Here is a 23,368-nt window from a genome sequence, read left to right on the forward strand (position 1 = left end):
TTTTTCTTTTCCTTTTAAAGTGCCAGCATGTATGGATAATGAGAAATTACTGCACTCTAAGGGTCTGAAGGTGCTTAATATTCGGTCTTGTGTAACACAATACACTGACACTAAGGGCTTTGTTGCATGGTAGCTCCTGGAGCTCTTAACACCTGGATTGTCTGCACATTAAAACCTAAAACTAGTTTTAAGTGCTTGCTAGGTGGCTCAAAGTTGTACCATTCCAGGGCAAAATTATCTCTGATCTGTGTTACCCAGCTGTGTTACACTAAGGTGTAGCTACTCTACGCTGCACATCAGTGTAAAAATACCCCACCTACCCCCTTCCCCTGCTGGCCCAGATCAAGTTCACAGCACCCCCCCCCCTTCACCTCTCCTCCTTACTTGTGGCTGCACATGCTGTCTGTCCCAAGGGAGGAGGCAGGGAAAGGTTAACCTGCTTGAGGTTAACCCTTCCCTGCCTGTTCCCCTGGAGCAGCCAAGAGTAAGCAGGTAGGGGGAAATGTCAGAAACAGATGGGAATCAGGGAAGCCCAGACAGGCAGGAGGCAGGGGGGAAGCCCAGAATGGGAGAGGGTGGGAATCTTACCTTTCAGTCCTCCAGGCCCCTGCTTGCCTAAAGTGTGACTTCAGACTTGAGCTAGCATTAACACCAATCAACATTTGTGCAACTCACAGTATAATATGTAACAAGGCCCTAAGGTTAAAATTAGCTGCTTTGTGCATTCCCACCACAGAAGGGAATAAAGTTTCCATTGTAATTCACTGGTCCTAGCTCGTGCGCTGCCATATGCATTCCATTAGATAAACCATCATAGTAGTACAGGAGATTGTAGTACTGGACATCACAGAAGTGTTGCAACAAACTATCATACCTTGTTACTTAATTGATAAATCATAGGCACTACCTTGGCTTCCTGAATATAGTGAAAATAGGTACTAACCAGTGCAAGATTGGGGGGGGGGGGTGCAGTCTGAGGGGACAATTTTGGACAAAAAAGTTGACTACAGCACATTTAAATTGTGTTACTAAACCCTGGTGTTTTATGAATTTATTTTTAATGCTCAATGAAAAAGATTTCAGTTCAGATTTCTACATTCCCCTATAGCATTTGCAACCCCATACTATCTGAAGATTGCACAGTACAGATTCACATACTATCTGCAGATTCACTGCAAAAGTGAATATGTAGAACAATTTTGGCCCACCAGCTAGACATAAAAGACACTAGCTAGTGTGTTTTCATTCTTAAAATTTAGTATGAATAATATAAAAGAGCATAAATGGTGAAAAATTAAATTTGATTTCTTAAAATTGCTTACAGTACCATTAATCTAAAGACCTATGAGGGAATTTCTCTCATGCACCCCGTTTAAAATAATCACATCCTTTTAAGTTATAGTGCACTCAAGAACACACTAATATTTTCTGAATTATTCTCTTTTCCATTTATTTTTGCCCATATTTGATAGCTGTAAATGATACCTAATTCAATGCATGCAAATACACAAAATCACCTTGAACAAACTGAACTATATAATGGATGGAAAGCCCTGTAAGTGAAGAGTGTCTTTGATCTGAACCTCAGAATCACTGGATTACTGGCATGAGTTACTAAAGGCACCCATTACTAAGCTACATGTGAACACCTTTTCTTAACAGGTAAAGGGATGCATCTCCAACTGGTTTCAGTTGGAGACTTGTGCATACATACTTATAAGGCAGAATTTGGAATATAACCCTTGATAAAATGACTGAAGTTTTGCTACTGCCTTTAGAATCAGGCCTTTAGGAAGACACAAAATATTAAACTTAAGGCTAGCTTTCATTTACTTCAGGGTAAGAGCATGCACATTGGCAGGGACAATGGAACAACTGATGCACAGTAAATCCCCACTTCGTTTTACCTGGCAGTAATATATTCATGTGATCATGCCCTTAGTGGCACCACAAGACAATCCTTCAGTTCCTAAGATGATTCAATGCATTCATAAAGATTTCTAACTTGGTCCTGTTGACTGGTATAAAACAAGAGCAGAGTGTAATTTATATTGTGTAGCTAAAGACGAGTGAAGAAATTTGAATACTGTACCATATAAATCTAGAAATCTGAGAGAGAAAGAATGACCTTAATATCTATATTAAGTATTCATTCCCTGGAGTTTTGTTAAAAGATAAAAAATATGGGTACTCACTTCTGACAGACAATTAAGCAGCTTGCAACTTTCTATTTTCTACTGAAAAAAGTTTTCAATTATTTATACCAGGGTTCAACAACTAAAACTAGAAGCACAGTATAAAAGAGGTGTTCTACAACACAAGCAGCCCTCACCCATCGTATAGTCAGTCTTCATGCAAACTCCAGTATTAACTGCAGTGGGAGCAATTTTAATAAGAGTTACTTGTTTCCTATCAGGTTTTATAATGTGCAATAAAACAGATCTGTCAATTGGTTGCTATTACTCTAAATACAAATAATAAGTGTGTCAGGGTGTATATGGACGCACAGAGCTCACTTTGGAATGACTTGGAAATCAGTGGGATTAATGTGCCTATTGTCATAACCCAAGGGTGTGATTTTTGTTTTGTGTGTGCTTTGGCACCACTGAATTATTTTCCCGCCAATTTGTAGCTTTCTTTGCAGTGTGCATGTCTTCTTTGCAGCTAGGAAATGCATGTTGCAAGGAGTTCCCGCCATTTGTATTCTAATTCGAGCCCCATTATTGGCTTGCGTTAAATTATTCACGCGTGGCGGCTAGCGATTGGCTTGCTAGCCGTATAAAAGGCTTGAGTGGTTTCTGCCCAAGTTGGAGGACTCCACGAATACCAGGAGGAGGAGACTTCACGTCTTGTGAAGATCTCTAAGCGCTGCGGAGCCTATTGGACCCAGCGTATTTCAAGCAGGCAACAGGGGTCTGATCAGCCTCTAGCCTCTCTCCGTCGCCGAGCGCAATCCTCGACGTATCCCTCTTCCCTGCGCGCAAAAAGGATCCACGGAGCCTCGACAACTCCATGGGAGTGATCCGAGTACTGTCGGAGTCCTCAAACGAGGATTTAAGCGGAGCTTTGCCTGGGAAACTGTCCAGCCTACACCGCGACCATCTTCGGTGTAAGTAAACAATCTTGAATCAACCATTACGCGTCTGTGCCTAATTCTAGCGTGTCGCCTGCTTTCTCCAACCCAGCATGCCCGGGCTGCTAGCCACAGCCCGCGTGGCGCGAAAAAGGGCCCGGATCGCTCACAGCCCGCACATGGCGACGAGGATGGGATCAGGAGAAAACATGCTAGAGCTAGAATTAGTTAAGAACTGCCCTTGGCGCGATAACAAACACCAAGTGAAAAGTTTTATGGAGCTGGAGGCGCATATCGTTTACCACCAGGCGGGCGGAACGGGTGAGAGATGTATCAGCGGACGTCTGTCGCTGAGGGAAGAAGAGGGAGCTTCTGAAGACGGAGCCCCGAGAGAGAGGGAAGTGTATTTGCACCCCGCAGCATTCGGGTGTATGATGAGTGACGAGCGGGTCCTGTTCAGGCCCCTCGATACTGTGTCCCTCGCCAGAGTCAACCCGGCAGGCACAGTGAACTCGACCCTCACCCGGGAGTGTGCCCGTTGCCTACGATATGCTCGGGAGAGTGAAGAACCGGTGCCAATCGGCCGGTTCTCCCCTTACATGGTGGCGTCTAGATTAAGGGGTCGCGAGCTTCCATCCGAGCTCCGCGAAGATCTGGAGATGGAGGAACGCGCCACAGATGAGAGGGTGGCCCTACAGTACGACAAGGGGGGATAATTAAGTGCAACGTTCCGTACAATTATTGATTTAATGAATAAGAATTTAAGTTTAAAGGCCCAGCTGCGTATGGCTGTTCAGGCGGTCAAAGAAGCGGCTGAGAGAAGGGATCCTGAAACGCCAGTTCAAGATGGTGCCGAGCAAGAGGGAGACCGCGTGGAAGAACCGGAAAAGAAGGGTGGAGCTTCGGAGGAACCCGCGAGAGTTCGGTCAGCGACTCCGCCCATCGACGCAGCATCGTCTCCGGCAACCACGCCCAGTGACGCAGCGCTGCCTCTGACGACCACGCCTTCCTGCCGACAAAAGGGAGAATCGAGCAGAGGAGTGCATCCGCCCCTCCTGCCTGAAGCAGTAACAGCAGCAGTGACTCCCGCAGCAGCAGTTCAGCCTACAACAACGACTAACCGAGTTGCTACTGCCTACTATGCTCGCACCAGAACTGAACTACAGGATTTGTGTAGAGAATCAAGAATCCAACCTGAAGAGACTCTAGCTGTATGGTTGGGACGTTTAGTCGTGGAACTTGGATCCAACCTGCTGAACCAGGAAGAAGCAAGCTTCTTGGTCAGACAAGCTTCATGGAGTAGAGGACATGCCACTGACATCGACATGATAGTGGTCAACGTTCACTGGCCTATTCCACTGCCAGCACTTGTTGCAGGACTAATCGGTCAAAAAGCCCACGCATGGCATGAAGGATGGCCAGAACATACCGGCACAGAACATCTCATGCTAGCAATCATCGGAGTCTCGTACTGTGCCTGGAACCCCAGAGCATGTGCGCTGGGATTGACATCACTCCAGTGAATAAGACCATGGCCTCACTGTCATCTACGAGATCCTGGAACCGTTCCAGTGACCATTCACAGCCTAGATAGTTGTCTTGAGATTTATGGGCGAAAGAACATCGTCGTCCTCCGGATTCTGCTCAACCCAATGGTGAACCAACCCGTAAGCAATCTCCTTCGTCAGTTGTCACGACTGCGTATCCTGATGGAGCCAAGATTATCTATTGATCGGGACCGTCGACACCCGACCGAGATTCAAGGCACAAGGCACTGTGAATCCGATCTTCCATCATTGCCACAGAGAACACCAGAAGAGCAATACATGTTTGGGTTTCTCCTACAGCGTTCTAGACTCAATAAGCGGCAACTTCGGATTTTGGGGGACGCAGGCCAATGGCAACTGGCCTATGAGTTAGGTTTCCGTTATCTAGAAGAGTTAGACGACGGCTCCTCAACAATTTCATCTAGTTGAGTGTCCATATAGAAATAATAGTAAAGTTCCATGAAAATGTTATAAATATATTGAGATGCGTTAACTTATTTTTTTTTGAGAGTTTATGTTTACAGATCCGGAATTCAGAGGGCGTGGTGAAGAGAAGCCCCGAGAAGGATAACATCAGCGAGAAGTGAGGGCCTGACGCGCGACTTCGCCATAACACCCACTGAAGCCCTGATTGTGCTTTTTTTTTTTTTGTTATGAATCTGATTATGTGTATTTGTGTTGGTTATTGTTATTTGTGTTGTAATTTGATCCCAGGAAAACGAATTTCTATGTTGATAAGTTTTGTGTTTGTTTGTTTGTTTGTTTGTTTGTTTGTTTGTTTGTTTGACGACTCGTAACAGCTCTGGATCACTCAAGTAATGAGAGTACAGCATAATTCAGCTGTGCCTTCAGCAAGGGGGGGATGTCACAACCCAAGGGTGTGATTTTTGTTTTGTGCGCGCTTTGGCACCACTGAATTATTTTCCTGCCAATTTGTAGCTTTCTTTGCAGTGTGCATTTCTTCTTTGCAGCTAGGATATGCATGTTGCAAGGAGTTCCCGCCATTTGTATTCTAATTCGAGCCCCATTATTGGCTTGCATTAAATTATTCATGCGTGGTGGCTAGCGATTGGTTTGCTAGCCGTATAAAAGGCTTGAGTGGTTTCCGCCCAAGTTGGAGGACTCCACGAACACCAGGAGGAGGAGACTTCATGTCTTGTGAAGATCTCTAAGCGCTGCGGAGCCTATTGGACCCAGCGTATTTCAAGCAGGCAACAGGGGTCTGATCAGCCTCTAGCCTCTCCCCGTCGCCGAGCGCAATCCTCGACGTATCCCTCTTCCCTGCGCGCAAAAAGGATCCACGGAGCCTCGACAACTCCGTGGGAGTGATCCGAGTACTGTCGGAGTCTTCAAACGAGGATTTAAGCGGAGCTTTGCCTGGGAAACTGTCCAGCCTACACCGCGACCATCTTTGGTGTAAGTAAACAATCTTGAATCAACCATTACGCGTCTGTGCCTAATTCTAGCGTGTCGCCTGTTTTCTCCAACCCAGCGTGCCCGGGCTGCTGGCCACAGCCCGCATGGCGCGAAAAAGGGCCCGGATCGCTCCCAGCCCGCACACCTATATTAGTCAGGCACTTTTGAATATCTTACCTAAAATTCAACATGAGAAATGAAACTAGGTCTAGATTCAGTGTCCCTCAGATTTCACATCTAACTTGAACTGAACTCATATCAATCTTTGACAAGACAGAGTTAATATAAAGCTCTCTTCTTTTTAACCTATCGTTTTCTTTTCTTTAGGCTGCTGAAAGCCAGTCTGGAAATTATAGACAACTTTTATCCTCAATTCATGACTGCACGAGCTCTAGATTCCTTCATGTATTGGCTTAAAGTATATTAGCATTGTTCTCTGGCCTCTGATAGACATTCAGTTAAAGGCATGATGGGATCTGATCTGTGATCCCAAAAACACATCTCCTGCCATGCCACACAGGAACCCACCAGGCTGGTTTGAGCCCTGGAGCCATCTGACAATGAGTAGATTATCAGGCCTTTGGAAACAAGGCCTGTTACCTTTGGAAAGCACTCAAAAAATGATTACTAAAGCTGTCAATTAACCACAGTTAAGGCGCGCGATTAATGTGTTAATCGACTCTTGGGTTAATCTTTTTAACGCGTAATCACACACATGGTTTTGGAGCTCGTGCCCGGGTTCCATTCCGCCACCTCCAGACTGCCCAGCGGGGCAGTGCTGCCAGCCCAGAAGGACCGCAGGGCAGCCTAGGTGTGGCCTCCAGGCGGCTGCAGCAGGAGGGGGGGCAGGCACACAGGCACACACACACAGAAGCAGCCACACCATGCACGCTAAGTGTAGAGCAGCACTGTGCCAGTAAGTTTGCAGAGGGGGAAGGGTCAGGGAAGAGGGAAGGGATAGGGATACAGATCAAGGCCCCCATGGTGAGGGAGTGGGGCAGGGACTGGGGTGAATGGGGCCCTGGGGCCAGGGTGGATCATGGGACAGAATCACGGGAGGCTCATCCAGGAGGCATGGGGAGAGGTCTGGGGAGAGGGCAGCTCCCTGACACGCACCCCTAGGAAAGGCATATGCCCTCCAGATTTGTGCGTGGGGTAGAAGCAGGCTCTCTGCTGTGGGCTGGGACTCTACACCCTGCTGACATTGCTACAGGAGCTGCGCGCTTCCCGTGCCACGTCCCCTGCCCACCTGCCGGCGGAAGGCACAACATGGCAATGCGCAGCTCCCGAGGCAAAGGCAGCAGGGCACAGAGCCCCAGCCCACAGCATGCAGCCTGCCTTTACCCCACACACAAATCTGGGGGGGGGGGAACATGTCCCCTATGCCTCCCCCAGGGGTAAGCACAGTAGCAGGGAGCTGCGCGCCACCCCATGCCCCTTGGCTGAGCCACCCACAGCTCCATCCCACAACCCACCCTGGCACCCCATTCACGCCAGCATCTGCCCCTGCGCCACTCCCTCCCTCCCTGAGAGGGCCTCGATCTGCACCCCCAGTCCCATCCCTCTCCCACCACCTCAACCCTCCACAGACTTCCCTCTCCCCCTGCCCCTCACTCCCAAACCACAGTCTCCCCAGCTCTGCTGCTTTTCCTCACTCCTGACCCACAGTACCCCACATCCTGCCAGGGCATGTGGGGACCTCCCCCCCAGGTTCCAAACCTCCCCATACACACCCACAACCCCCCGTACCTTCACAAATTCCCCTCACACACCCCCCACATCCCCCCAACCATATGAAGCACCTGCATTATTTTGAGGTTTTTCTCTGCATAATTTTGAGTTTTTAGCTGTGCAATTAAAATCGCAATTAATTGTGATTAATTTTTTAAAATCACACAACTAATCGCAATCTAATTTTTTAATCGTCTGACGGCCCTAATTACTACGCAAAAAATGTTTTGCTTTTTTGTCATGCCATTTATTGACTGAACGTGTGGTTAGGTAGCACTTTAGGATGTGATTAGTTAATCATGTCTTAAGTGCCAAGTCTGCCCAGGGCCTATAAGAGAGCTGGGCTGCAGGGTTGAAGGCATGGATTAGTCTCCATGCCCAGTAAGAAATAACAATTTTTATAGTAGATAGCTATTCACCAAGAGTTGGGCTAGGATTTAATACCAAATGTTAGAGATGTGGTAATAGTTTCCAGTCACTACTTATCAGAATCAAATCAATAACCAAGAGGCTTTATACTCCAGTGCTTCTCTAATTCCTTAAACCAACCTTTGCATGCAACTCCCTCCACAACCTTGTCACATGTTATTAAAGCCTTAGTCATCTTCAAATTACATATTTTCCATGACATCTCCCAATTAGAAAGCATGTCCTCTCTTTTGGGAAACCGTGCCCTAAACTATCCCTGAACCCATTTTTAAATACAAAAACATATTACACAACCTTGCTATGTTTTACTCATATTCTAGTAGTGAATGCATGTGAACAACCACTTTCTCTCTGCTGGGAGGAATAAGAAATCCATTTTTCTAGGGAAAGATTTTATTTTTTCCCTAAAAAAATGTTGATAAAGATGGTCAAAAAAAGTTGATAAAGATGGTTACACTGGACTCTATTTTTAAAGATAATTAAGGTCTGCTCAGTATTGCCAGAGCTGACTGACTTACGAGCCAAAATCTGTAAAATGGGGATAACGGTTGCCTATTCCAGGGATAAAGTATGGATGAATATATACAAAAGACTGAGGCATCCAGGTATAAGGACTGACAAATTGATAGCTAGATAGTCTTATTTTCTCCCTACTTGATCACGAGAATTTCTATACCAAATTGTAACTGCAAATTTATAGTTTGTGTCAAATGCATCACACAAAATAGAGTATGACTCATGGAGATTATAAACTGAGTCCTATCAACATTTCTTCTTTTTTTAAGATTTGGATTACATAATAGAGCAGAATTGCATTTGGTGAGGTAATGTTTCAGGAACAGCTGGAAGCATGCATCAAAAGCACTTTGCTAAGCTATTTTTAACATTTCTGAAGTCCATACCATAGGCGGTGACTCACAAAAGGAGCAACTTAGGGAAGCACTAGCAAAACCACACAGTAGGTCATTTTTTTATTCGTATGCTATGCTTCTCAAATACAAAATGCATGGGATTTCAGAAAAAGCAGCACAAAGGGAAAACCAGTCTTTTTTTTCTAAAACATTGACTATAGCCATCACATCCAGAAAACAAAGGTCACCCAAGGTGCTTCTGCTGACTGCCTCAGCTGAGCACTCTTAAGAACAGAAAGCAAGGCTGTCTTCTTGAATGACCCCTAGCTATAAGACTTACTCCCTCTAGTGGTTTGTCTCAGTCTCAGTTCACCAGCCCCCAGAGTAGATGCAAGGTTCATCTGATCAGACAAACAGTTACTGAAGAGGTATAAATAAAGCATTGTATTTTCTTTCCCTGATCTTTTGACAGGTAGATGTTTATTTTGGAAACTTTTGTTATGATCCTGAGAAAAATTGTTGTCTGCCAAGGATTGAGTTCATCGCTCTTTGAGCAAAATTCTTCACAGGAGATGAAGAAAAGGTAAGTTCACTCTTTGTGGATGGGTTGCTTTTGTGCAGAAAAAGGTGACTGCTTTGTTATTGCCCATCTTCGTGTTTACCTGGAGTTTTTTAAATTTATTTTTAACTGTCTTGTAGGGAGCCTGAAGCCTGGACAAAATATTTTTTACATCCATATATTGAAATCAAAATAAGAAAATTAAATATAACCCAAAATTATGCACTGAGAATATACTATAATTCTAATGCCTGGTTTATCTATCATGAAACAGAACTCAAGTACAAGGCTTATCAAAGCATCTGACAACACCGACACAAAACCTTTTCCCCTTGATTAGGAGAGCTGTGTTCAAAATTAAATTATATACTATGTATTGAAATGTGGTTCATTTTCTGAGGTACTGTAAAATGGATGACTACTACCCCTCTGAAACTCAATGTCTCACATTGTAGAGGATGAGACGAGAAGTAATTTCCTACATGAGGCAGTCATTCAGCAGTTTTTGCTTAATTTAACGAGATCCCCCCCAGGTATACTTGACTAGAGGTGTTGCTTATGAGGACATATAAATGATTAATGTGACATTAATTACTCTGATTCATATTTAATATAAAAATAATATTAAGAATTATAAGAATATAAAGAATTACTATTAAGAAAGAATTCTAAGTATGATAACAAATACTGGCAGTAGGGAACAGAATCATAGAAAATAGGGCTGGAAGGGACCAAATCCCTGCTCAGTACAGGATTGGCTCTGTTCAAACAATCCCCAAATCCAGTAATACAGATAAAGTTTGAACTCACAACCTTGGCACCCCACTTCCCCAGCCTGCTCTACAAGTACCACACACTTACCAACTGCACCTAAGGAATCCTCAATCCAGTAATACTTCAATTTTACCTATAGGCTGCACTTCACAACCAACATCCCTGAGTAGCCTCAGACTATCAGTGTTTTGGTTAACAGTCAAATGCACTGACCTGCTGAACCATGGAGATATCAGGCAGAACTTTTTCAGATATATTGTTTTTGACTGAGTCTCAAATATCTCTCTATAAACAACTGATAGTATGACCCTAAAGAGTGGTCAAGATCAAAGGGGCATTTGAAATGCTTGGTTTTAGGGGAAGAAATTCAGAAACAGCTCCAGAGCTTGACAAAGGGAGACATTAGTAGATATGGGAAAAAACTGGACATTGTACAGAGGAAGCGGAAGACATAGATGTTGCATGTTTCCTCCCAGAAATGATTTAGCATTACCTAGTCCCATCTCACATTTAGTATAAAAAATGTTTACAGACTATAAAGGGCTCAGGTCTAGGAAGAAAGTGGAAGTGGACCTTAAAACTACAAGGAGCCTGTCTTGGACAGGCTAAGAGGCCTGGGGATATAATTAAACCAATATAGACAAAATCAGGGGTGTCAAACTCATTTGGCACTGCATGCTGAATCTGGATGACAGGGCTTCCCACATGCTGGACAACCTATGAGCAACAGCAGCATTAATCCTTGCAGCTGTCGGACCCACTATGTCAACACAGCTCTACCATCACTTGTCATTTGCCCCCTCCCTTTCCCCTGTCACTCATCTTAGTTGCCAGGGTAACTAAAAACCCCAATTTCAGCAGCATGTAAGGGGAAAGGAAACTAACAGTGTTAACTCCCTGGATTCCAGAGCAGCACTGAAACAGCATCTTCAGGAGCTGGGATAATTAATAGTGCTACTAAAGAGGCTTCAAGAACCACAGCATGGGGGCCTGCAGGCTGAATCCAGCTCACAGAGATGGGTGGTCCAGCCCACAAGAAGCTCTGCAGGCCAGATGGCCCACCTCCATGGGTCACATCCAACCCACAGGCTTATTTTTGACACCCCTGTTCTAGATCAATACAGGCTTGCTACTCATGCTATATGTAGCATGTCCTTATCAACCTTGACTCTTGCCAAACAGAGATATAGGACTATGGCCCAGTCTACACATGGTGGGAAAGGCATGATTGGATCTTAACACATGATCCACATAACTGCACATTAGAACCAATTGCATTTTATTGTCAGTGTAGGGGGAGCCTGATCCTGGGCCTCTGTCGTCATCTGCAAGAAGCTGGAAGCCCCCTTTGCTGAGCTGATGGAGGTTCTGGGACCTGCAGCTCACGAGGCTGTGGGTCCTGCAGCTTATAGGGCTCTAGGTTCCAGCTGTATGTGAGGCACAGGCATGACCCAGAGCCCAATGAGCTGCAGGATTCTTGGTCCTGGCTGTGGATGAAGCACACGGCCAGGACCAAGACCTCTGTGTCGACCTTGCAGTTTCATGTGCCCCTGTGTCTTAGGGATCACACAGCCATGATCCCTAGGACTTGGGGACTGGATCCCTGTGGCTGGGAGCCCTGGCAGCTGATGCGACTCCTAGCTACAGGGGAGGCCCTCCTACATGTTCAAATTAAAGCTCAATAGTAACTATCTTAGTACACATTTAGTACACATTTTCAAAGTTTAACTTTATAGCTGGTTGGAGCTTTTTATTGCATGATACCTACTTTGCACATATAGCTGATCTCAAGGTAATCGTGCAATTAACCAGTTAACTGCACAATCCCTGTAACATATGGAGGAGGCCTACATGTTATGCAGAGTTTCTTTTGATCTTCTCTATGTTTTCTCTTTGTTGATTTAATTAGATATTTTGAGTCTTTGTTGTGAGGTAAGGTCACAGTAAAAGTTTTAACTTCCTGACCTCTTGAGAGATTACCAGGGAAGCAACAAAAACTATCATAGTGTACAAGGCTGAGGCAATTACTGTTCAGCCCAAGTACTGACTAAAACAAAGACACGGAATATGCAATGGGCCTTGAGGAGTAGCAGGAAAATGGGAATCAAAGGTTACACTTTCCATGAGGTAACTGTTATATTTTTTAGGCAATGTATTATTTCTGACATAGGTAACAAATGAGTCACACAAAAGCCTGTTGAAATCCAAGGGGTCAATATTTTACATTGTGTTCGTTCTACTTTTTAGTAATAAAATGGCAGTCTTACCTCTTCCACAAAATTAGTTTTCTTGTCGAGCATTTCTCGCAGTGTCTGAAGAATTTTAATGCAGAGCTTTTCTTCTTTCTCCATTAGCTTCTTTGTGTGATTAATCAACCTTGAAGTAAAATATTAAACCTTAAAGAATACTGCATATTGTCTCCAAACCTTCCAACATTTGCTTTATGCAAAAACTCCCTGTTGCTATATCTTTCCTCAGGGAAATAAAAACAGACAGATAATGAAATTGGGCCTCTGTTAGCTGTTGAAGGTGTTTGGAGTTCTGTGTTCAATTTAACCGTTGGTGTCAAAGTACCGGGCAGAATGAGAATCATACATCCAAATGCATCCACACTGTGAAGGAGTTCAAAGTCCAGCCACAGATCCAAATTCTGCCATTTTGTTTTCTCTTTATTTAAAAGTACTGCAATACTAGCAGTGCCCAGCGTTTAGTGTATAAACTTTCAACCTTGTAGGAGCAATAGCCCATATTTTACAATTTCAGTATGGCTTCCATCCAAAAGAATCCCAATACATTTCACAAACCTTATACTGGAATTGCTTTGTTCAGCACAGAAATGCAGATCTCTGGATGGAACACAAGTCTTGTTTAAGGACACACAGCAACTTTACAAGACAATTTAGGTCAGTAAATGACATAGAACTCTGCGTCCAAATAAAATTCTACTGGAGTATAAGACGACAAAATGTAATTGCTCAAAACTGAGTGCAGCAAAAGCAGTGACGTTAATACTTATATTCTTACCAAGAATTGCTGTTTACTTTGTATACAAAAGATGACATAACCAAGAGCTCTTTGCCTTTGTCTAGGATCAACTCTGAAGCTACCCTCACCCTATCTACATTCTATTGACCCCAAAACCATCCATATACGTGATTCTTATTTTTCAAGCAAGGCATTTGAATGCATCCCAGGTTCTCTTGCACTATAGAAGGGCCCTTCTAGGAACTAGCCTCTCTCTCTCTCCTTCTCAGCTTGCCTCATAGCGAAAAGAAGACAAGAATGTGGAACTGCTGCCAGCAGACTTCCTGTGTTAAAGGCTTTCAGCATACTGGTAAATATGAAACACAATACAGAACATATCAGGATAGGAGGTAATTTGTTGGCAAGATCAACCTCACATCTGAAAGTTTAGCAGAGCTTCAAGGGTTGGGTTATAATTCCACCAGTGAACAAACTAAGGGGTTTACCTTAAAGATGGTTGGCAGATACTGCCCTGAGGACGACCTTACAGCTGACCCTAGCTATCAAGGTGAAAATTGCCTATATCCCCTAGCATACTGGTGAGTTCAGAATTAGCATTACTTCCTGCAGTATGGTGGGTTTTCAACAGAGATTGTCCACTCAAATGTAAACCAAGCCCAAGAAATATGAAATAGCCACAAGTTATATTATATTAATAATAATTTTAAATGACTACATATTAATAATGGTATTGATAAAGTATTGCAGAACAATACACAACTCCCTACACAACAGGAGTTCTTTGTAAAAACACATATTTATTGCATATCATGTCTTCCAACCTCTATTTAATCAAAGTTCTCACTGACTTTCAATGGCATTTTGAACAGAAAGGGAAAAAGGGTACAAAATTAAGTTCTGCTACTGGTGCAGAATATGCAAAAAGCTGAGGAATAAGGAAAGCTGCCAAATTTGTATAGTGCCCTAAGTTACCTCTCTTTAAATTATAGAGTTCCTCAAGGGCAGGTAGGGCATCTCACTAGAGGAACAATAAAGTAAAATTGAAAGACTCTATATTCCAATACTCAAACTGCAAATAAAACCTCTTACAATTTCAAAGCATGTAGGGGTGCCAGCTACACACACTTTAAAAAGAGCTATCCAGAGTTTACAATTTAAAATAAAAACCAAAGGATTTATTTACTTTATCTCTAAGTATAGCTCTGAGTACCCAAAATGATTATGCAAAATCTTAGACTGCAATGTACTTGGAAACAATTTAATACAAACAGAAATTAGGAAAACAGAAATGTCCTGGGATGGTATTAGCTTTAGCAGACCATAATGGTTTAAATTTGAATCATATATTGCACAGAACACCCCACTACTGCTACAGGCACAGAAACTAAGTAACAAAACTAATCAGTATAGGGTGAAACCTGCACTTCCTAGGTACCCAAGTAACTTAATGGAAAAGGGGCCTTAAGTACTTTTGAAAATGTGACTGTTTGTCACTCTTTCTAAAGGAAGGAGGGGGACTCTGCATACCACTTACTTCGACATAAATGCACCACACCTTATCCTAGCATCACTCCCCTCAGGAAAGAGAAGCTCTGGGCTGTGCAGTACATCAACGAGCACTGAGAATTCAGCCTGCATCATGGGAGTGAACTGCTGCTCCAAGGCAGACACTACATCCTGTAGAATAAAGGAGGTGGAGAAAGTTGGTAATAAATACAGCTGGTCAAGTAATACCTGTAATGCTTTACCTGCTGAGTTTCACAGTGTTATGTGAATAATAGATCTGATGGACATTTTTTGTCCTGTCAACAACTGGCTCATAATAACAGCTTTCATTGCCCACTTCTTAATTTTTTCAAATAAGCTCCTGAATGCTTTCTTCCATGCTGCTCCTCAAACTGAGGAACAACTCATCATGAAAAACTTCCTCATTGCCCCCTTCCAAAACCCTCCTTTCTCATGGTGCCTATGGAAATGTTGACAGTGCTCAGGAAGCCGATATGTTAAAAATGCCATCTGTTATGTCAAACAAAACTCTCTCATCATTTCCCTGCACTATTCCCTCCATGTGTCTGTATCCACCTCTGGTCTCTTGTCTTATATTACAAGCTCCTTGAGCACAGAACATCCGTACAACAAGCATAGTTCATACTACAAGATGATCCAAGAGGACAGAGCTGGCTCTTTCACTACGCTTCTCCTCTTTGCACCTGAAATAGCAGGGATGACCATGAGAAAAGAGGCATGCTCTGCTTTCCATGTTCCCTGGCAATTATAATGATCCCTTGGGGAAGACTCTTACTAGATTCCTTGGGGATTGAATCAGGCCATGGAAAAAGAAGGCTCAATATACTGGCTTTCCTCTGAAAAGAGGTACAGTGGAGTTTTTGGTTGGGTACATCTCACCTTTATTGGTGCTCGTCACAATGCAGCACTAAGACTGCAGTGAATTACTTTGTTTTCTGCTTAGTTTCCTATGCATAATAAAAATGCACTGTACCATGCTTAATATAAAGCATTTGCCACCATACCTGCAGTTTTTCAATGATATTCCTGTAATCCCAGGAAGGTCCTCCAAGAGCTTCTTTGAAACGAGGTCCGCTGCGGGCAGACATTCGCCATCCCATGGCTGCTCTCTGGACCATATTAGAGTGACTCTTCATGAACAGGGTATTTACTTGGCTGTCCAAATCCACTGGAATTGCAATGCCTCGGTTCTTTGCTTTAAGCAGAAGATATTTACAAAATGACGGAAGCTTTAGGATCCTTTGCAAACCATCTTAAGTGAATTCCTGACCTGACCAAAGTTAATAAGAATTTTTTGCCACTGACTTGAATGGGGTCAGAGTTTAGCCTTTTAAGAATAATGGGCTAAACCCCACAGTGACATAAAGCAGTGCAGAAATATTTTGAGTTAAAGAGTTACACCAGCTGGGGACTTCGTCCAAGATTACTTATATATCACAGATAGGCCTTAGTTTATTCATTTGTAGCACACGAAGAACCATAGCTGCAGCTCTACTTCCTACCTGCTGCCAAGGAACAAGTTGCTATCCCTTTCTTCCCTTTGAAGAGAGGGAAAGGTAATAAAGTACTCTGGGATGTTGAGGGTCAGACAGACCCCTTATAACTGTCCACAGGTTACATGTGGCACTACAAACGGTTATGCTACACAGAAGTTGCTGTTTAAAACAGGAACTCCTTTGAGGCAGATCCACTATTTCTGTAGTGATACAGACAGCATAAGCATCTGGTCCTTTACTTTTTGTAGCACTACAAGGGCCAACATAATGCAACAAACGTATTGTGTGTCCAAGGCCATACAGATATTTTTCTGCTTTAAAAAGAATGATTTCAAACCACATTATAGTTACAAAAATATTAGTAAGAGCAGTAAAATCAGTAAGTTTGAACATTTCAATAACTACTGAGAAATCTATTCAAAAGCCAATCTGAAAAATCTCTGTAGTAAATAGAGGTATCCCAAATGATGTGTGTGGGATTTTATGTAATTCTACTGAAAGAACTTGATAAACCAAGTAAGTACAAGTGTACACAAAAACAGCTAAACATAAGGGGATGTAGCTTCATCTTTCTTCTCATTCTCCTATCCTGCATGTTATCATAATGTACAATGCTTAGGCCAACAGTGTCCGACAGAGTAAATCCTCCTAGACACAGTGTGTTCAGGAATCACAAGCTTCAAGATATTACAGAATCCTCATTCAGTGCTTAGGTTCCTAGCTGCTAACTTCAATAAAATTCATAATTAATAAACATCTGAAAAACTGTGCCTTTGGCAAATCCAGGAGAATAATTTGATTTCCAGACTTGAGAAAGTATGAGAAAGAGTACAGAAAGTCTTGCAACAACTCCTACAAGATATCAACAATCAACTTGCTATCTTGTTCAATTTGTGTGCTGAAAGGTCTTTTTACAATGGGTTTAAAGCTGTAAAAGGCAGGGTAAATTTGCACCTTATAGACTAACTAAATCAGGGATGTACAGCATAAGCTTTCAAGTCCCAAGATCACTTCACCAGATGCTGCCATAATTAGTTTTGATTTGATTTTATAGTTTCTCTTCCATGAACGAAATCTGTATTTACTATATATCTCCCTCCTGCAGTAGACCAAAGTGGCACACTTTTAAATGTCAGTATAAGATACTGTGTTTGAGATAAACACAACAACAGTGGGCAGGTACTTCAGTGCCTAAAGGCTTATGCTCACAGGACCTTCCTGAGCCCACAAGTCCTGTATTACAACAGCAGCACTTGGAATAAACTCATTTCCTAACACAAAACTTGATTTTGTGCCAATGATCCCCTAAGTAGAAGCAAGAATGCTTTGCCTTCCATTTCCCCTTTAGGGCAGAATTCTATTGTCTTGAAGAGGATTCTGCAAGAATATCCTGATAGCGATGCCTGGAGAACAGGCAGCAGAGTCTACCTGGTACAGGAGTTACAACTGTCCAAACCAAATAGTTTTCTAGTTCTGATAGATGCTCTTTTTTTACAAAGCTTACTTAGGGGAATTAAAGAGTGGTATTCAGCTAAAAATGGGCAGATGCATTTCCCAACAGCTGCATAGCCCATCAATGCAGGTGTCAAAAGAAGCTATTTCCACATGGCAGCCCTGCTGCTCCCTCCTAGCTTCTATTTGTTTTGGAGGTGGAGGCCATGATTGTTAAGAGAAAAACACAATGTATGACTGGCCATTATTTCTAATTATTGTTTCTATATGTTATTCTACTGGATTATTTTTCACAATGTATTTGCACTGTTGCTGCTTACTTTATTACAGAAATCCACTAAGTTCATGCTAGTGTTGGTCGGTAACTGTGGCCTATTAATCTGATTTATTGTATCCTTATGTCAATCACCATAATGTTGCAGGACAACTCTTATTTCTCAATTAAATGGTATGTATGCAGATTTCCAATATTTCCTGGAATTAATTTAGCAACAGCGGGGCATACTGTGCAGGAAGACCCAGAGTTCTGCATCCCTATACATATTTTTTGAAGTTACTGATTTCTATCAGTATCTAAGTAGTAGTCAAGGACTATGACTGTCCCAAGGATCGCAGCTAATTAAAAGTATCACAAAGAAATACAGAAAAAATGCTCCTTTGTTTTGAACAGTTCTTATATGTATAATTCCATTTGTAATTAAGATTTGCATTGACTGTCAAAAGGCGCTGTTGAAGTCTAAGCTAAAAACAAAGGCTTTGTCTTCTCATTCCCTTGTAGCTTGTAGAAAAATTATCTTTCATTTGTTTCATATTTCATTATTTAAAACAACATGAAACATATTTTTACATTTCAGAAAGGTGATGAACAAATGTAACATAAATATTTATTTTTAATTTAGGTGTTGTAGGTTGCTTCCCTCTTCAAAATGTCTCAATCTTCCTTAAAGTAAGAAAATAAAAAATTTAAGAGCAAGTTTTATTTTTGCTCCACTTTGGAACAGTTTTGCAAGGCAGGCAAACAACTTGCAAAGTAGGTCTATAATCTAAAGAAGATGGGGCCAAAAGCAGGTTAAATTGTGTCCTTGATTTGACTGGTATGTTAGGAGGAAAAAATGCCGCACAACCATATGTACAGAACCATTTGTACAGAAAGGACAGGGTGGGGAAGAAAGGGGGAGGGGTTGCGCTCTATGTCAGTGAGCAATATACATCAACCTGTAGCAGAAAGCCCCCTTTTCCTCTTGCCTGCATTTGCTCTCCCCTCTTTGGATATGTTTCTCTTTTTCTACCTGTTCTTCCTTCCTCTCTCTTTCACTTTAAGATAAGGAATTGTATTTTAAAATTTGTATGTGTGCATTTTGTATCTCCCCTTGTAGTTTGGTATTTTTTATCTATTTGTGTGCCATGGGATTTTATATATTATATTTATATTATATTTATATTATATTTATATTATATTTTATACTCCTCACCTTTCAACTTTCAACTAAATGTGTTTTAGTAAGTTATACATTGTAACATTGTTAACAAAGGCACGAATCAAACTGACCTTCCCTGTATCAGGCTGGCCTCTGAAAGAGTGAGTGAATCAGTGACTGAATGTGTAACATAGTAGCAGGCAGCAATTATCACCTGGAAGCTGCAGATCAACCAAGGGAAGAATTCAATAGAAGACAATGTAACAACCGGGAAATCTCTAAACGTCACTGATCAAGGGCTAGAAGCTCTGGCATGAGTTAATCAACGCCAGAGACCAACTTTTAGGCTGAATGTCTCCAGATCGACCCCTCCCAGAGCCCTATTCTAAATTCATCAACGGACTCCCAAACCTGCACGTACATGCGGACGACCCCTGGGGCTGACAGATGCTGTCCAGTAGCCACCGAGGGGGGGAAGTCCCACGAGGGTCAATGACCCCTGGATTGGGCAAACCAGAAAACTGGGGAGTCACCAAAGTCTGCCAGGGACAGATAAAAGGCAGTGAAAAGTGACCCTCAGTGGCGCCCTCTTAATCTCGATCTCCAACTCGACCAGACCTGTCCAGCCAGAAGGACCAGCCGGCGACCCCCTTCTGGAGGATAACACCACGCTGAAAGAAGCCTCGACTGGCCATCGACGGCAGACTCCAGCGCTTGTAGGATAGGTATACCTGACTCTGTAGCCTGCTACTGTGAGTGTGTGTGTATGTGTGTGCATGTGTGTGTGTGGGGACCAGCCCCAAGGTTTATGATTACAGTGTTTCAATCTGCCTAATAAACTAGAATTTTAAGGATCGCGAGTTGGACATCTGTAGCCAACAAACCCTCATCAAGACGGAATCCAAGGATGAAGAAGTAGAAGGATTGTGGGTTAGGCTACATGGGGGGCAAGGAGAAAGGGATTTGGTGGTAGGGGTCTGCTACAGACCCCCACATCAAGGAGAAGAAAGAGATTCAGGGCTCCTGAGGCAACTCTCGGAAACCATAAAAGCTAAAGAGGCGGTAGTCATGGGGGATCTAAACTACCCGGACATCTGCTGGGAGTCACAGACAGCAAAGTCCCACCGCTCACGCAGGTTTCTAACCTGTGTACAGGACCTCCACCTGACTCAGGAGGTACACGGTCCCACTAGGGGGAATGCCATACTGGATCTGGCATTGGCAACGGAAGATGACACGGTAGCGGACCTCCAGATCGGTAGCCATCTGGGGGACAGTGATCACCTAATAATAGAATTCACCGTAAGACGGCGAGTGGGTAAGGTAACTAGTAGGGTGGAAGTGCTAGACTTTAGGAAAGCTGATTTCAATGAACTCAGGCAATTAGTCAAGGACGCACTGCAGAGTAGGAGATTTGAAGAGATGGAAGCCCAAGAAGGGTGGCTGTGCCTTAAGGAAACAATCCTTCGGGCACAAAGCAAGATGATCCCCGAGCGAGGCAAAAGAGGGAAAGGGGCCAGGAGGCTTCCCTGGCTGACCACAGAAATCCAGGGTAGCCTAAGGGACAAAAGGGGAGCACATAAAAAGTGGAAACAGGGAGGGATCACCAAAGATGAATATACCTCCTCTGCTCGTGCTTGTAGGGAGGCAGTTAGACGGGCCAAAGCTACCATGGAGCTGAGGATGGCAACCCAAGTAAAAGACAACAAGAAATTGTTTTTTGGATATATAGGGAGTAAAAGGAAGGCCCAGGGAGGAATAGGACCTCTGCTAAATGGGCAGAAACAATTGGTGACGGACAGGGGGGACAAGGCTGAACTCCTCAATGAGTTCTTTGCCTCAGTGTTCCTAAGTGAGGGGCACGACAAGTCTCTCACTGGGGTTGTAGAGAGGCAGCAGCAAGGTGCCAGACTTCCATGCGTAGTCCCTGAAATGGTGCAGAGTCATTTGGAAGAACTGGATGCCTTTAAGTCAGCAGGCCCGGATGAGCTCCATCCAAGGGTGCTGAAGGCATTGGCCGACATCATTGCAGAGCCACTGGCGGGAATATTTGAAAGCTCGTGGCGCACGGGCCAAGTCCTGGAGGACTGGAAAAGAGCCAACGTGGTCCCCATTTTCAAAAAGGGGAGGAAGGAGGACCCGGGCAACTATAGAACTGTCAGTCTCACCTCCATCCTTGGCAAAGTCTTTGAAAAAATTATCAAGGCTCACATTTGTGAGAGCCCGGCAGGACAAATTATGCTGAGGGGAAATCAGCACAGGTTTGTGGCGGGCAGATCGTGCCTGACCAATCTAGTCTCTTTCTATGACCAGGTTACGAAACGCCTGCACACAGGAGGAGGGGTGGATGTCGTATACTTAGACTTCAGGAAGGCCTTCGACACGGTATCCCACCCCATACTGGTGAACAAGTTAAGATGCTGTGACTTGGATGACTACACAGTTCGGTGGGTGGCGAATTGGCTGGAGGGTCGCACCCAGAGTGTTGTGGTGGATGGGTCGGTTTCGACCTGTAAGGGTGTGGGCAGTGGGGTCCCGCAGGGCTCGGTCCTTGGACCAATACTCTTTAATGTCTTCATCAGTGACTTGGACGAGGGAGTCAAATGTACTTTGTCCAAGTTTGCAGATGACACAAAGCTATGGGGAGATGTGGACACGCCGGAGGGCAGGGAACAGCTGCAGGCAGACCTGGATAGGTTGGACAAGTGGGCAGAAAACAAGAGAATGCAGTTCAACAAGGAGAAATGCAAAGTGCTGCACCTAGGGAGGAAGAATGTCCAGCGCACCTGCAGCCTAGGGAATGACCTGCTGGGTAGCACGGAAGAGGAAAGGGATCTTGGAATCCTAGTGGACTCCAAGATGAACATGAGTCGACAGTGTGACGAAGCCATCAAAAAAGCCAACGGCACTTTATTGTGCATCAGCAGATGCATGACGAATAGGTCCAAGGAAGTGATACTTCCCCTCTATCGGGCACTGGTCAGACCGCAGTTGGAGTACTGCGTGCAATTCTGGGTGCCGCAATTCAAGAGGGATGCGGATAACCTGGAGAGGGTCCAGAGAAGGGCCACTCGTATGGTTAAGGGCCTGCAGACCAAGCCCTACGAGGAGAGACTAGAGAAACTGGATCTTTTCAGCCTCCGCAAGAGAAGGGTGAGAGGCGACCTTGTGGCTGCCTATAAGTTCATCAGGGGGGCACAGAAGGGAATTGGTGAGTATTTATTCACCAAGGCGCCCCTGGGGGTTACAAGAAATAATGGCCACAAGCTAGCAGAGAGCAGATTTAGATTGGACATTAGGAGGAACTTCTTCACAGTTCGAGTGGCCAGGGTCTGGAACGGGCTCCCAAGGGAGGTGGTGCTCTCCCCTACCCTGGGGGTCTTCAAGAGGAGGTTAGATGAGCATCTAGCTGGGGTCATCTAGACCCAGCACTCTTTCCTGCTTATGCAGGGGGTCGGACTCAATGATCTATTGAGGTCCCTTCCGACCCTCACATCTATGAATCTATGAATATGTCACTTAAGTATCCAAACAGAAACTTACCATCATGGACCAGAACATATGCTTAGTTAGTGAAATTAATGATGGTGAAGAGAGTTAAGCAAAGGATTACCTACCTCCTATATTTTCAAATCTTCCACCATGGGCTGAATTTTGTCCCAAATGAACTGAAGTTGGAAAACACTTGGTCTGCTAGAAGCATTACAAGTTCCCAGACCTATTCACAGAAGACTCACTAACCAGTACCAAGACCAGGGAGCACAATTAGCTGAGCTATCATGTGAATTTCTGCTCTGTACTAAAGGGATTTCTTGTGAACTTAGTGTCTCTACCATCTCTGCTCTCCTACTTTCTGCAAACTGCTGGATATACAGGGAGACTGGGACCCAAAATAAAGATTGAGTATTTCGCTAATCATTAAAAAGAAACAGATAATCATAGAATCATAGAAGTAGGGTCAGAAGGGACCTTGTAGATCTTCAAGTCCGACCCCCTGCCTGGGCAGGAGGAAAACTGGGCTCAAATGATTCCAGCCAGGTAGGTATCAAGCCTCTTCTTAAAGACCCCCAGGGTAGGATATAAGTCAGCCTCTTAACTGTAAGTATGCTT

At 43.8% G+C, this 23,368-nt stretch overlaps 1 protein-coding gene across 5 annotated transcripts in view; it reads right to left on the reverse strand.

The window, feature by feature from the left end:
* ITPR2 (inositol 1,4,5-trisphosphate receptor type 2) overlaps positions 1-23,368 on the reverse strand; it is a 425,347-nt gene that overhangs the window by 183,873 nt on the left and 218,106 nt on the right. For all 5 annotated transcript variants that reach the window (XM_019498344.2, XM_006270092.4, XM_014607327.3 and 2 more), the window contains 3 exons: positions 15,897-16,087; positions 14,900-15,042; positions 12,648-12,756 (listed from right to left, as the gene is read on the reverse strand). In XM_019498344.2, coding sequence (XP_019353889.1) covers positions 12,648-12,756; positions 14,900-15,042; positions 15,897-16,087 — 443 coding nt within the window. The remainder of the gene's footprint in view (positions 1-12,647; positions 12,757-14,899; positions 15,043-15,896; positions 16,088-23,368) is intronic.

This window comes from Alligator mississippiensis, chromosome 4 (genome assembly GCF_030867095.1).
Source record: "Alligator mississippiensis isolate rAllMis1 chromosome 4, rAllMis1, whole genome shotgun sequence".
Taxonomy (NCBI): domain Eukaryota; kingdom Metazoa; phylum Chordata; order Crocodylia; family Alligatoridae; genus Alligator; species Alligator mississippiensis.